Source organism: Marmota marmota, unplaced genomic scaffold (assembly GCF_001458135.2).
Source record: "Marmota marmota marmota unplaced genomic scaffold, marMar, whole genome shotgun sequence".
Classification (NCBI taxonomy): domain Eukaryota; kingdom Metazoa; phylum Chordata; class Mammalia; order Rodentia; family Sciuridae; genus Marmota; species Marmota marmota.
This window is the reverse complement of record NW_025999869.1, coordinates 3,519,347-3,533,148: the sequence shown is the minus strand read 5'-3', so window position 1 is coordinate 3,533,148 and position 13,802 is coordinate 3,519,347. Positions and strand designations below refer to the sequence as shown.

The 13,802-nt window shown below is 40.9% G+C and overlaps 1 protein-coding gene across 4 annotated transcripts in view; it reads right to left on the bottom strand.

Moving 5' to 3' along the window:
• Fbxw11 (F-box and WD repeat domain containing 11) overlaps positions 1-13,802 on the bottom strand; it is a 111,701-nt gene that overhangs the window by 27,440 nt on the left and 70,459 nt on the right. For all 4 annotated transcript variants that reach the window (XM_015492621.2, XM_048815515.1, XM_048815503.1 and 1 more), the window contains 3 exons: positions 10,660-10,885; positions 1,808-1,994; positions 951-1,041 (listed from right to left, as the gene is read on the bottom strand). In XM_015492621.2, coding sequence (XP_015348107.1) covers positions 951-1,041; positions 1,808-1,994; positions 10,660-10,885 — 504 coding nt within the window. The remainder of the gene's footprint in view (positions 1-950; positions 1,042-1,807; positions 1,995-10,659; positions 10,886-13,802) is intronic.

Sequence of the window (13,802 nt, the reverse complement as noted above, 5' to 3'; positions counted from 1 at the left end):
ACACTCAGACTTACCATTAACCAAATGATTCCATTAGTTCACATCTGACTGACGGGGGGCGGGGACGACGACGACGACTCCAAAAGAGCACATGTTTCTCCATTAATGAATTTGGGCACAATAACTTTTATGTCTATCACCTGGGGGGAGGATTACTTCACATTTGGGAAACTGCGTGTAACTTTATGGGAGATACAATGCTGCCTAGTGCAGGCTCAATTTTTCTGCCAAGGAGGAAATAGTGAAGTAACCAGGACCGGCCAAGAACACATGGGAAAGAGTTAATGAGAAATGCCTGTGCATGTCTTTCCTGGTTCAAGGAAAAGGGCTAAATAATAAAACTGAACTAATTAGAACCCATGAACAATATCAAACATCTCTAATGTTTCTCATCAAGTTTACAGAGTTTTACTGGTCTGGTAAAGTTATACTTAAATCCAAAATGGTCCAGAAGCATAATTTGCTCTATAAAACTCAACTATTGCTTAGAATAATTTCTGAGTAATTTTTATGAAAAACTATGAATAATTTACAGAGGAAACTAAGAATGTACCATTTTTCCTTCTCAATAAACATAGCTCAAGAATGCAAAACTGCATTTACTGAAAAATCTGGGCCTTGGATTTTGGAAAATTTTATCAATTTAGAATAAAAATTGATTGTGAATTAAGGTCTTAATTAACTAGCAACCCTGCAGAAATATTTCAAAATTTAGGAAGTTAATTCTGTAAAAGGACATGATTTACTCTGAAGAACAACTGCAGGTTATACATTGTGACTTTTACTCCAAAAGCTCAGCTCTTAAAAAACAACAACAACAACAACAAAACTTACCAGCTCCATGATTATGGAAGAAGACAACAACAACAACAAAAAATAATAATAAGGCAACACAAAACGTTGAGAACAGGATACAAAGAGCCCATAAAACAGATAAATCATAAAGTTACCTCTATATCCTGGATAATCTTTGGGTATAATGATCTGTAGAATGAATTGGGAGGGCCATCTGTGGGTCTGTTTTTAAACAGGTACTGATCCCTGGCAAATAAACACAAACAGAGGTTACAGTTCGCGCATATGGGTGAATTTTACTTAAACATGGTGTTATAAAGACATCCTATCTTTCATGTATTTTAACTTGCATTGAGCTTTACCAGTCAAAAGCCAGATTTCCGACAATTAAGTTTCCATGGTGGAGACCAGGTTGGCTATACCGACTTGGCCCTGGCCTTCTGATTTCTAGGACCAGCACACAATACCCAGCCTTTCATGCCCGAGAGTCTAGTAAGTGCTAATGTGGCTTTGTGATAAATCTAACTTCCTCCTGACCCTCCTCTAACCACCTTGTTCCTCTCTGAAGCTTTTCTGGGGGACAACTGGGCCAGGCCACTGACACAGAGAGGTGCAGATCTGCATTTAAATTCACAGGTTTTCTTGGAAAAATGCTATCCCTATGCCTCCAATGTCCTCAACCGGAAGTCATAATAGCAAAATGGCATTTTCTCAGATTTTTTTCTTTATCCTACCTATCTCCTGGTAATGTTATCACTGCTTAAGAAAAAAAGCATACATAACTTTGAAAAACCAAATCACCCATCTGAGCTACACAAAATGTCCTAATAGTTAACAAATAGAGGAAATACACATTTCAGGAGGAGAAATTCTAACAGCTTTAACTCTTTCCCCTTACTCCCCTTCTCTTCTCCCCTTCTTTAAAATTGGCCAACACACTTGCTCATAATTGCTTTTTAGAGTAATCAAGCTGACTCTATGTCAGAGCAACTTTTTTCAACTGGGTACTTACCACCCTCTTCTTTCTGAAAGTCCCTTCCATAGAGGGTCCGTGCGTACCATTCGCTCAATCAGCTTCTTCCAGAGCATTCCTTCTGAGATCACTCGCTGCCATTCTTTACAGACCAGCTCTGCTGCACACAGAGACCTGGCATCCAGGTAGGAAAGAATGTTTTCTGCTATGTGATCTAAGCCTTGCTCTACAAAACAAAAAAGGGAATGAAAGATGGGCAAGGAGATGGGACAGCACCAGACATCAACTCCTTAAAGATAAGAGAACTAAAGAAATCCTGACCCAGGTAAAGTAATATAAAAAGATCTACGGTATTTACTGACCAAGTACATAAACACATGAAACGCACTTCTTTTGGGTTCTGATTTTTTTTTATTATAAAACAAATGATGGCCATTATTCTCTGTAAGAGCTAACAGTTCTATATTTGCAGATGTTCTGATAAAAAGACTTGTTTTTTTGTTTCACATAACTTTTACAAAACCCCTGTGAGGTAATGACTCCCCAAATTTCAGATGAGATACAGAGAGGCAATGCGCTCAAGGCTTTATTCAGTGATGAAGCGAAGACTGGAACTTGGATTGCCTGCTCTGAAATTTGTGTCCACTCCCCCTACTCATGGTCTCTCACAATAAATCATATCCTATCAAGCCATGTGAATCTCTGGGAGTTAAAGAGACTAAGGAGGTAGAACTAAGTACTCATCTTTTAAAAGTTAAGTGGCAAATCAAGAGTTAAAGTCAGTTATGCTTAGATATAATTTTGTGCATCGTTTCGTTTCCCTCTTGTAGATCACTTCTGTGACCAACACATTGGTAACACCCTCAAAGGCAACAGCTTGGGTGTTAGCAAACTGTAGAATCTTGGAGAGCCCTGGGTTCAAGAGGCCAAATAATGCCAAGGTCCCTGCACAGATGCTCACTCAAGATAAGGGCCTCTGCCTGACACTGACAACGGGAAGGGGATGACAATGGGCAGCACTGCTGCTACCTACACTCCTCCCCAAGTTCCTGGGACGTCCTCTGTACCATCAAAAAGCAAGCTGTCCCTCAGAGTATGTTGTGTAGGAATGAGAACACAAAACAGGCAGAAAGTTCCAACTTCAGCATCAGTATCAGGTGTACCGCTTACTAGTTCTAATGACATCAAACACACACTGAAATATCCCTGGGCCTGATTTTCTACCATATAGAGTGGTCCTCACCAGTCAGCTGGCCCTGCTCCAACTGCCTGTACAAATCAAATTGTAGAGACAAATCCTGAGAGATTTTAAAAACAAAGCACCTGATAAAGCTAATGTTTTTTCTCTTTTTCAAAATAAACAGAAACTGTATGGGTACAAAGGCTGAGCCAGCAGCTCTGTAACCATGTGGATATACTACTAAGATTAGTGCTAAAGACAGGGCATTGGTGAATGAGTGTCCTCTTCTGTATAATATAGGGGCAATAATCTTTGCTTTATTTTGGAAATATCACAATGAAATGGTGCATAAGTAGTGCTTTATGAACTAAGGGTCCCTTCAACTCTCAGAAAGACTAAGGTTACACTGCTGATTGTGGTTTCTAGGTCTTTCATACATACAAATTCTCCAACCTGAGACTGGACCTAATGCCCAAGCATTGGGTTAATGAGGAAGACTGCACTGGGGCCACTGTCCTTTTTCATGCTTATCACTGTTCAAAGACTGAACTGCCCCCAGCTGACAGTCACATCACAGCAGACTCCTGTGATGGCAGCAAGTTAAAATAAAATCCTCGGCCTCTCCCCTAAAGCATCTATTGAAACAACGCCCCTAATGCTGTATTTGCACAGGCAGTTGGGAGCAGAGAAGGCTTCATGTCGCAATTCTATTTTATTCTTACCACAACGCACCCTTAAAGCCCTATCTGATCCATCCATTTTCATCTCTAGAACTAATTTCATCATTCTGAAGAATGGGTATTATGCACCAGATATGCAGGTGGGCAAATGAATCTTTATCTCAAGTCTAGACTAACAGGTTAAATGGGTCAGAACCAAGGACAGCACCCAATGACCGTAACAATTTCCCTCCAGGTCATCACTAATGTCTCCATTAACACTCAAGGGTACCAAGGCTGAGCCAGCAGCTCTGTAACCATGTGGATATACTGCGTCCAGCCCTCAGTCTCCTCCTCAGTCCTCAGGGACATCTGGAGACACGCCCATCGTTCTAGTCTGGTGACCTTCCCGGAAAGGACGAGGTGAGCTTGGTGATACTTACTATGTTTGCAGGCTTTCATTTGCAAGTTGGCACCAGCTATTCTGTGTTCCTTTTTAACGTTATAGAAAATAATGACAAAACACCCCCAAGAGATCCCGCTCTTAACATTCTGCAGGCACCCCTCTAGGCTGGCACAGCCCTGCGTAATCTTTTCAGATGCTGTTTCACGTTTGAAATTAAGAATTCTGGCAGAAAATAACATCAATTTTTAAAGCTAATACCCCCAAATATACCTTCTCCAATTCCTAAAATCAGGAACCCTGCTCCCCCAGCACCTATGGGTCTGTCGTGCAGACTTCCAACACAGTGGCACCACTTGCACAGGGCACGCCGTCCCCAGGAGCTCTGCAGGCTGGTTTTCAGTTAGTTCCCAAAGTGCCTCAGTTCTGAATCACAACCAGAGGTGTGTGGCTCTCCTGGCCAACAAGGTGTTTAGGTCTCCTGGTTCCCAGGGTTCCTAAATCCATTCACGTCTTTTTTGACTACAATTTTCCTATCCTTCCTTGTTTTAAAGCCATTGTTCTTACTGGGAAAACAAAAAAAGTTAAATGACACTGAAAATGTGTCACTCTTACATGATTCCAACCATTCTTTATAACTTTCCTGTAAATGATTGATAATTTTGTTTTCAACTCCTTTGGATTACACATTTTGGCTAGTTTTACATTATTTGGGATTTGGTCTTCTTGATACCACGCTCAAAGATCCAGGCCACCTTTTAGGAAGCTCCATGATCACATGTACCTTTCTTTTGCATTCTATGTTTAATTAAAATCACAGGTATCTCTACATCACTATGGCTGACAAAATTACTCATCAGAATTTCAAATTTCAGAGTATTTCAGCCCTGTTTAACCCTATTTTCTTTTAGAGTCTCTAGCCAAAGGCTTACTGACTTCTAGTTCTTCTTTGAACTTTTCTAGCTCTGGAGTACTTATCTATCTTCCTTTTCTAGTTTCTAAAAATGGTTATTAGAACATATTGCTTGTAAAGTTTATCTTACTTCTACATCACTAACCAGATCCTCCTGATCAGTTATAAACACACCCCTAACCAATTCCTCTATTGAATCCTCTGCTGGAAAATGAAAACAACAGCAAGACAAGAATGATTCAGGAAATTGCTTTGTCTAGTCTCACTGGATGCAATGCCGGCATCATCTGTGTGTGAACTGGGAAAGTAGCATCCAGATCTTCCACTTGAACTGGAGGGTCAGTGTCTGTGACCATGAGTGGTGGAGCCTATGTGACTGTGTCTAAATCACTGACGGTTACTGACCTTTTTTTTTTTTTTAAAGTAGTGATGGACCCTCTTTTATTCATTTATTTATATGTGGTACGGAGACTTAAATGTGTGAGGCCAAGAGCTCTTCCACTGAGTCATGATCCCAGCCCCTACGGTTACTGATTTTTAAAACTACAGCAACAAAACCACATCCCCATGTCCCCCAGATCTTCTGCTTATTCAATCAGAATCTCCAGATGACAAGGCCCAAGAAACTATTTTTTTAAGTAAGAAGTGACACCAACTAACTCTGACGTGCTGAGAACTACAAGTTTATAGCAATGACATCTTTTAGTCCTCTTTGACCACCAACCCCCATACAACTCAACTCTGAATGCTAACAAGTAAGCCATCAATGACTTCTTTACACAAATAAATGCCTTATTAACGCAAAATTTTCTCCTTTCAAACACCATCCGTCCAATGAAAGGACATCTCAGTGATATAGTGGGGTCAGATTAGCTTCCTTTGGTTAATACTTTAAATCCTCTTCATCCTTCTGGAGGCAGCATGTTTGAGTCCTGTGGAAAATGCATTGGCTGTCAAGTCAGATAACCTGGAGAGTCAGAGCCTGTGACCATGAGTGGCGCAGCCCGTGTGACGGGTCTAGACCATTGACAGTTGAATCTTGATTTTGTCCACTGCTAATTGAGTTACCTTAAGCAAATCCATTTTCTCTTTTGGATCTCATGCTGTTTAAACATAGAAATATTAAGTGCCTGAAATAGATTGTCTCAAATAATCTGCACAAGAATCCTCCATGATAGAACTCGCAGTAGCTTCAGTCTACAGGGAAGGAATTTCCCAACCTTGCTTGGAAGCTTAGTAAGACAACGAACAACAAGAAACAGACACACAATAAATGCCTTTGTTCTCCTTCCTTCCCCAAATCCCCTTAGCTAATATCGATGATCAAGAATGCTGAGTATTATTCTTCCATTTTATTTATTGAAGAGAAGTATATCTCTTCTAGAACAAATCTACCTGCTTCTCTTATCTTGGCATAAATCTCATGTCCCCTGAACGTTCTGTGAAGAGTAAAAATGACACTCGCTGTAGTGGGCATGCATATGAAAGCAGCCATCACAGGTGTCAGACAGACTTGGGCTGTTCTAGTTTGAAGTCCACTGAGGACAAATGGGTCACTGAATAAGGTGGTGTCTTTGCCTGGCCTAAAAAGTGCTCTGAGGTGTTAAAACTAAGCATTTCCCTAACCACCTATGTCTGGCTCCCATTGCTCTCTCATGCCCAGCCTCCCATCTCCCACCACCGCCTGCTTCCTGAGGCCTCCTGAGGACACATGCCAGCCTCAGAAGGCGAGGCCCAAGCACTGCACACACACTGCAGACGAGCGCTTCTGGTGCCAATCACAGCACCACAGCGAAGTCTGGAAATTTCCCAATAATAAATTAATTAAAACAATTAAAAGGCCCAAATTTCCAAGCCCAGTGTGTAGTAAATACTCTACACCGCAAGGCACCACAGATGTGCCACGTCGGCTCAATGCCTTCACTGCAGCCAGCTTCGCCTCTGCCTTCAATAGACAGCACAGACCTTGGCGTTGCAGAAACACATTTCAAAGAGCAGCTGCAAAAAAATTCCTTTCCCACGCACCTCTGCTGTCCCTTTCCTCCCTAGTCACAGATCTAGTCGTAAAATTGAAGTTACAAATCTTTTCAAAGAAAACACAACTGTGGAGAGTAGGAGTTTGCCAGGAGACGGCTGTCACCCGAAACACCCAACGGGAGGACTCGGGCACGAGGAGAGAGGCGCAGGGCAGAGTCCAGCAGCTTCTTCCACAGGGTTCCCAAGGGAAAAGGGGGAGGGGGCACATGAACTCTATGACGTCAGGATGGACCCATGTGGAAACACAGGGCAAATGATTAAAACTTCCCAGCAGTAAATCGCCACGCCTCCGGAGGAGCAGGTGTTTCCTACCTCTCCAGCTGCCATCCTCAGAGCACCCACCAGCTGCTGAGCTCATCATGCAAACCGTCTTTAATCCTAACAATAGCCTCTGAAATCCTACTATGCGTACACAGGTGAGAAACTGAGGCTCCAAAAAGTGAGGCCACACGGCTATTAAGTGCAGGACCCACGATCCAGGTCCAGGGACTGCCTGAATCATGCTACAGCCCCTCCCGCTCTGTCCTGCACAGCCTGCCGCCTGGGCTATGCTCTGGTTCTTCCCATCTCCCAAGACCTTGATGGAGTGGTCTGTAATGGTTTCTCATTCTTGCTTGAGAGCAAGACAAATGAATAACCCATGGCCAGAAAGTTAAGTGTTTCAAAATTCTTAATTGCTTAGACACCTCACCAAATGGATCACCAATGCTTATCATCCTGTTTGAAGTACAATCTGCCTCTATTTTAAATGGTATAAACTTTCCCTTTAACAACAGTTCTTACAAACCACAAACTTAGCCTGCAGAAATTGACATTGCAGACTAAACATTCACATGATTTTTAGAAAAGCATATCGTAATTATCACTTTTTCCACTGAACCAAAAGGAGCCAGAGACCACAAACATTTTCCATTTTTCCTATACTGACAGGTACAATATTCATAGTAAGCATTAAAAAGCCAAAACTACACACAATTTTTATAGAACTAATGATTTTCAGAATCCAAAGAAGTTTAAGTTGACTGTCAATTTTAATAAAGTAAAAATTCAAACTCCAAGATCATCTACAGAAAAAGTTAAACACCAAGCTAGTATAATGATTAGTAAGTTGTGCACAGATTATTAAACCTAAGCACAAACACACGGACCTGTTTCTCTCACAGTGCTCTCAAGGCAGAGACTGTGCTAAGAAACTAACGCCAGCTTTAATCCAAGTCTACTAGACACGAACACAGTCAACTTGGCCAGCTTGTCCCCAGCCATTAGCTTCATATGTATGAAACATACTGACAGATGTATATATGTTCAGATCAAATCCTGTTAAAACAAATAGCATTTTAACAAAAATAGTTCCATGTCCCAGCCAATTGTCCATTCATCTCATATAATATTCAATACCACAAAATTCCACTTTAACAAGAGATATGGACAATGGCTTAAAATTCTCTGTAATGAAAACTGAATTGTATGCAATTATACTAACCATATTTATATACATAACACATGTTCCTCTGTTCTGCCTCTTCTCCAAGGCTGTACACTCCCAGAGAGAAAGAAGGGTTGTCCTGGAACTACGCTCTGCAAATCAGGAGAACTTCAACAGTGCCACCTTGTGGTGGCTATTCTGTCAACATAAGTGGAGCTCTGGGCACTCCCGACCATTTGGTTACAAGGAAGAAAATAAAACCCAACAGTAGAAAACAATAGGCAGATTTGCTGAGAAAAATGAGGCCCAGCCTTGTTTAGTTAAAAGCATGTAAGAGGAACAATCCAATCACCAGCTGAAAGCCTCCCTGCCTTTCCTGGGTGTGAGGTACAACCTGATCCCGTGGACACTGAAGCCGAGGGATGCTCCCTTGGCTCACTTCCACTCAGCTCTAGTTCTCTGTCTCTTTTACACCAAGAGTGCCTTTCTCTCCCTCTCCCTGACCCTTCCAACTCTCCCTTCACCCATAATTAAAAAAAAATTTACTGAATTGGATTACAATCCATATAATTAATATTTAGTGTCAATTTAAGGTATTTTTCAGAGTAATCTTAGAGTAATTTCAGGTTTTAGGCTGACTTGTGAGCCAACGTCTACATCAATCATGCACACCATCGTACAATAACCACGATATGCACTGCTGGGCACTTCACAACTCCTCTGTTCCTCAGCCTCCTGATCTACGCAACAAGAAACAGCACTAAGTGATGGCTAAGATCCCCATCAGCAATTAAATACTAATGTAATAAAAAGAAAGGGTTCAAATTTTACTTTTCTATACATATCTGGGGGAAATAAACAGACAAGTCATGCTACATTTCAGCATAAAAAGAATAGTGGAGTCAAATTCTTCTAGGCTACTTATCAGGTATCCTTTAATGCTACCATTGTAAAAAGCAAACTTAAAACCGTTGGAAGAGAAATCAGAGACCAGACGCTGGCCTGTAGATTTGCAACCCCAGGTTTCAGGTCTGAGGCCTGAGTGCAGGTCCTGCCATTCCCCAAGTGGGTTGAGGGAGTGGTCCAGCACCTTGGATGAGACACAGTCTGGTAGCAATGTCACAGGTTCTTGCTGGGCTTTCTAGATCTACCTGAGCATGGCAGGAATAACCAGCAGGCTACATTGACCATATTAGAGGGAAATGTTTTGGTCAGAACGCTCTTCAGATATGAAATCTCTATAATCTGACCTAGCCAAATTTAAAACGAAAAATTTAGAAAGAATAAAAAGACCAAAAAGAATCAAAGTGGGGGGGGTTGGGGCTGTGGCTTAGTGGTAGAGCACTAGCCTAGCACATGTGAGGCACTGGGTTCGATTCTCAGCACCATATATAAATAAAGGTCCATTAACAACTAAAAAGGGGGTGGGGGGCTGGGGATGTGGCTCAGTGGTTAAGCACCCCTGTGCTCAATCCTTGGTACCCCCCCCCCACAAATAAAAAAGAATCAAAGGGAAACAGGACTATTCTGCATGGCGCATACTGTGATGGTGGAGAATGCATTGCATTACTGTATGTAGTCCAGACCCACAAGGAACAGGACTCCAGCAGTGACCCTGAACATGGGCAACGAATCTGGCGAATGATGGCACCAGCACAGGTTCCCGGGTTGGGCCAGATACACTGCTCTGCTGCAGGGTGCTGATAGGGGAGCAGGCTGGTCTTGAGAAACTGGGGGCCACAGGAGGCATGTGGGAATTCTCCACAGTGGTTCTTGGTGTATGGTGGCACACATGCCTGCCTGCAGGGGCAGGCAGTGAGGCAGGGGATACAGAAGCCAGTTTCCAGAAATATAATCAAGGCATGCCCTCTGCTTTGTTAGACCGTCTTTGCCATCCCGAGGCATCATTTCTGATGCAAATGAACATCCTAAACTTGGGGACACCTCTCAAGGATACACACTGAAGAAAAAAGTCCTATATTTTTAAAACATATAAAGGGAAAGTACAGACTGAACATAGACTACATCAAAACATAATGGATATCATTTAAAAAAAAAAAAAAAAAACCTGTTGAATGAACTAAAATAAGCAGTAAAAATGACCAACAATCACACTATTAATGAAAGAAGCTAAATTATAATTCTCCTCAAGCACCATCCATTAAAACCACAGTGTGCATTACACATGCGCGATGTAAATACCCACTGGGCTCTGCCTGGGCTCCGGCTGGACACCCCTGCCCAGCTCGACTGTTTTCAGGACCAGTGATTACCTGGCAATGCAGTAATGAAGTCCCGCTGCAACATGGGCTTCAGGTAGGAGTTAATATGTCCATGCTGATAGTGACACATTCGTGAAATCAGATGCTCCACGAACTCCACTTGATCCGACTCAGACCACTGGTCAAAATACTTAATACACAAGTCCTTTTCCTTTTGATAGTTTCCTTCCGATGGCCTCTTTCTGGAGACAATCACAGATGATGTTCCATTACTTATCTATTAAAAAAAGATTAAAAAAAGAGTTTGACAAGAGAAAGAAATCTAATTGACATTTCACTAGAAACATTTTTCACCCTGTGTATTGAATCTTAAAATACCAGTTTCACCCTATAGCCAAACTCATTTCTTTATTATGAGTAATATATATAGGGTTTGTGTCCTCAAATAAATCACACAGTAAATGCTGAAGTTAGAGCTATTTTTAAAGCTTTAGGCACCTTAAATCATCATTGTCTGATGTTTTTCCAAGATGATGTCATTGTTAAGATAACTACTTTGAGATAATCATCTTAGTGGAACCGTTCAGCTTGGTGCAAACTGACTACTACTAATTCATTTTGTTTCTTCATAGTTGAAAGTCAATGCTACATCCAGCAGCCCCTTTTTATCCTCGAGAGATACATTTCAAGATGCCTAAAATCAGGTTTAGTACTGAACAGTACAAATACTATGTTTTTTTTCCTATATCTACTTATCTATGATAAAGTTCATTTTGTAAATTAGGCACAGTAAAAGATTAATAACAATAATTAATGAGAAAATAGAATAACTAAGTTATGTGAATGTGGTCTCAATCCCTCCCTTCAAATTTTCCATTTAATATTTTCAGAATGTAGGTATTAAAACTGGATTGGGGGGGGGGGGCACTACCACACAGCAATAGCAACAGAATAACAGAGGGTTTGTTGACACAGATCATCAGGCCCACCCAGAGGTTCTGAATTTACATGTCTGGAGTGAAGCCCGAGGAGTTCTACTTCTAGCGATGCTGATACTGCTGGTCTAGACTACTTCAGGGACCACACTATGAGGATTCCTGGCCTATCAAGCAAAGAAGATAAGCAGTTATGTATTGAAAGCTAAAAGCAATTCAATCTAAAAATCTTCATTTTATTAATAGTTCTGATATCCTCCATATTGTTTTCCAAGCACTACTAAAGGAACTGCTGCAAAACGATTCTAGACTTCCCCACTTCTCTGATCACCTCCTCCGCAAGCTACCAAAGGTAAACCATGTGTATCTGAAAAGTCCCTCATCTTATACAGGTTTACGGATAAACAAGAGACTCCTACACAACAATGCATTTCTCATCAAATCTATTTCCATGTCTTTGCATAATGTCAGTGTATCTTTTCTTTTTTTATTGACACTACAGGACTGGAGAGTGCTCACTGGTACAGCTTGAGCTTAGCATGAACATGGCCACATGTTCAATTCCCTGCACCAAAAAAGAAAACTACATTGCACCTGGACAATACATCAAAAAAATAATCTGAATCCCTAGACTCAGTCCACAACTACTACTGAAACTATAAGGCCTGTAACTTCCCTGTTTAAAACAAAATAATCTCAATACTTTTGTTAAATATTTGCCAAGCAACCTATCACTCCTCTAACAGCCTCCTTATGTGTAATACCAAAAGGAATTATACAAGAGAATCTTGAGAAGTAAAGAGTTAGGCTATACACGCCCATTAATTCAGCTAGGACTCTATCTCAGCAGCCTTACAAGAAAGAACAAAGAGCTTCACAGCAGCATGTTCCTCACATGGTCAATCCATCCCACGAAGAAGAAACCCTTTGTAAATGTCCATAGGGGTCTTTGCCCTTCCTTGATAAAACCTTGTAAGTTTCATGTCTGAAGTAGTTCTTATATCCACATTTAGACATAAGGTCAAAAGGCAGTGATCTCCCACCCAATTTCTCTTCCCTCCCCATTGTCCAGGATTTTTTTCCCCCTGAAGCTTTGGTGAGGGAAGACTCCCTGACACCAGGTAACACTAGGGGGCAGCACTAAACAGGGATTTTTAGATTTTGGTTGCAGACAAATGTATTCAGCAGATCCCAAAAATAAAGAGTTCAAAATAGAGGCGAAGTGAAAATTCTTTGCTGTAACTAATAGCAGGTATAAAGTCTACTTTGGAGCATAATGATATCTACCAAATTTATAACAGAATCTTAAATCTAATATCAAAATACTAGAAAAACTTGGAAAAAATTTTAAGTTAACTATAAGAACTGGTTAAAACGAATTCTAACACATGTACAAAGAAGAACTATAATATAGTCATTAAAACTAAGCTATATAGTTAGACTGTAGTAACAAGAGGACAGGCTTAAGAAATAAATATTAAGGACCAAAAGACAAGCCCCAGAATTTCATACAGCACCCTGATCGCATTTATCTTGTAAGAGGGGAGCACCAACCATAGTAAAGGGTATACATCAAGATGCCAGGAGCACCTAATCCTGAGAAAGAAAGGGATGCACGTTTTCTCTCCCCCTTTATTTCTCTTTCTTTCTTTCTTTCTTTTGGACAATAATTTGCCAAGTCAACTATAATAATAGTTTATAAATTGCATTTTTGTGCTGCTTTATAATTTACAAAGTATTTTCACACCCTTTATCTCACTGGATAAGCAAAAGGGTTATTATTTCATACAGGGAGGCTTCCTAACCAGCCAGCCTCCCTAGAGTATTTATGTACCATTAACTAGCTGACTGGAAGGAAGGCAGATGAAAGGAAATCTGAAAGCTAAAGTGTTAAGAACCACAGCAAACTGAAAAATCAATAGTGAATGAAGAGGATCCTACTGCAAAATAATAAACAGGAAGGAAGGGATGGATTCCAGTCTGCACACGATATTCAAGAACAGCACAGTGTGGCACATGCACCACACTGACCAGGTTCTGTTCCAACCACTGCTCAGCCCAGCAAAATCTTCCTAGCGTTGTTTTGCTTTCTTCCATCTCTTCTTAAATTTGTTGGGCACACATTATTGTTGTTCATTTATCTACCTCTTTAACTTCAAATCAACTGACCCAGAAAAAAAAATTTTTTTTATTTATTCTCTCCAGATTTATTTGCCTTTAATCGTGTCCTCACGAAGGGAAAACGACATACACCATATG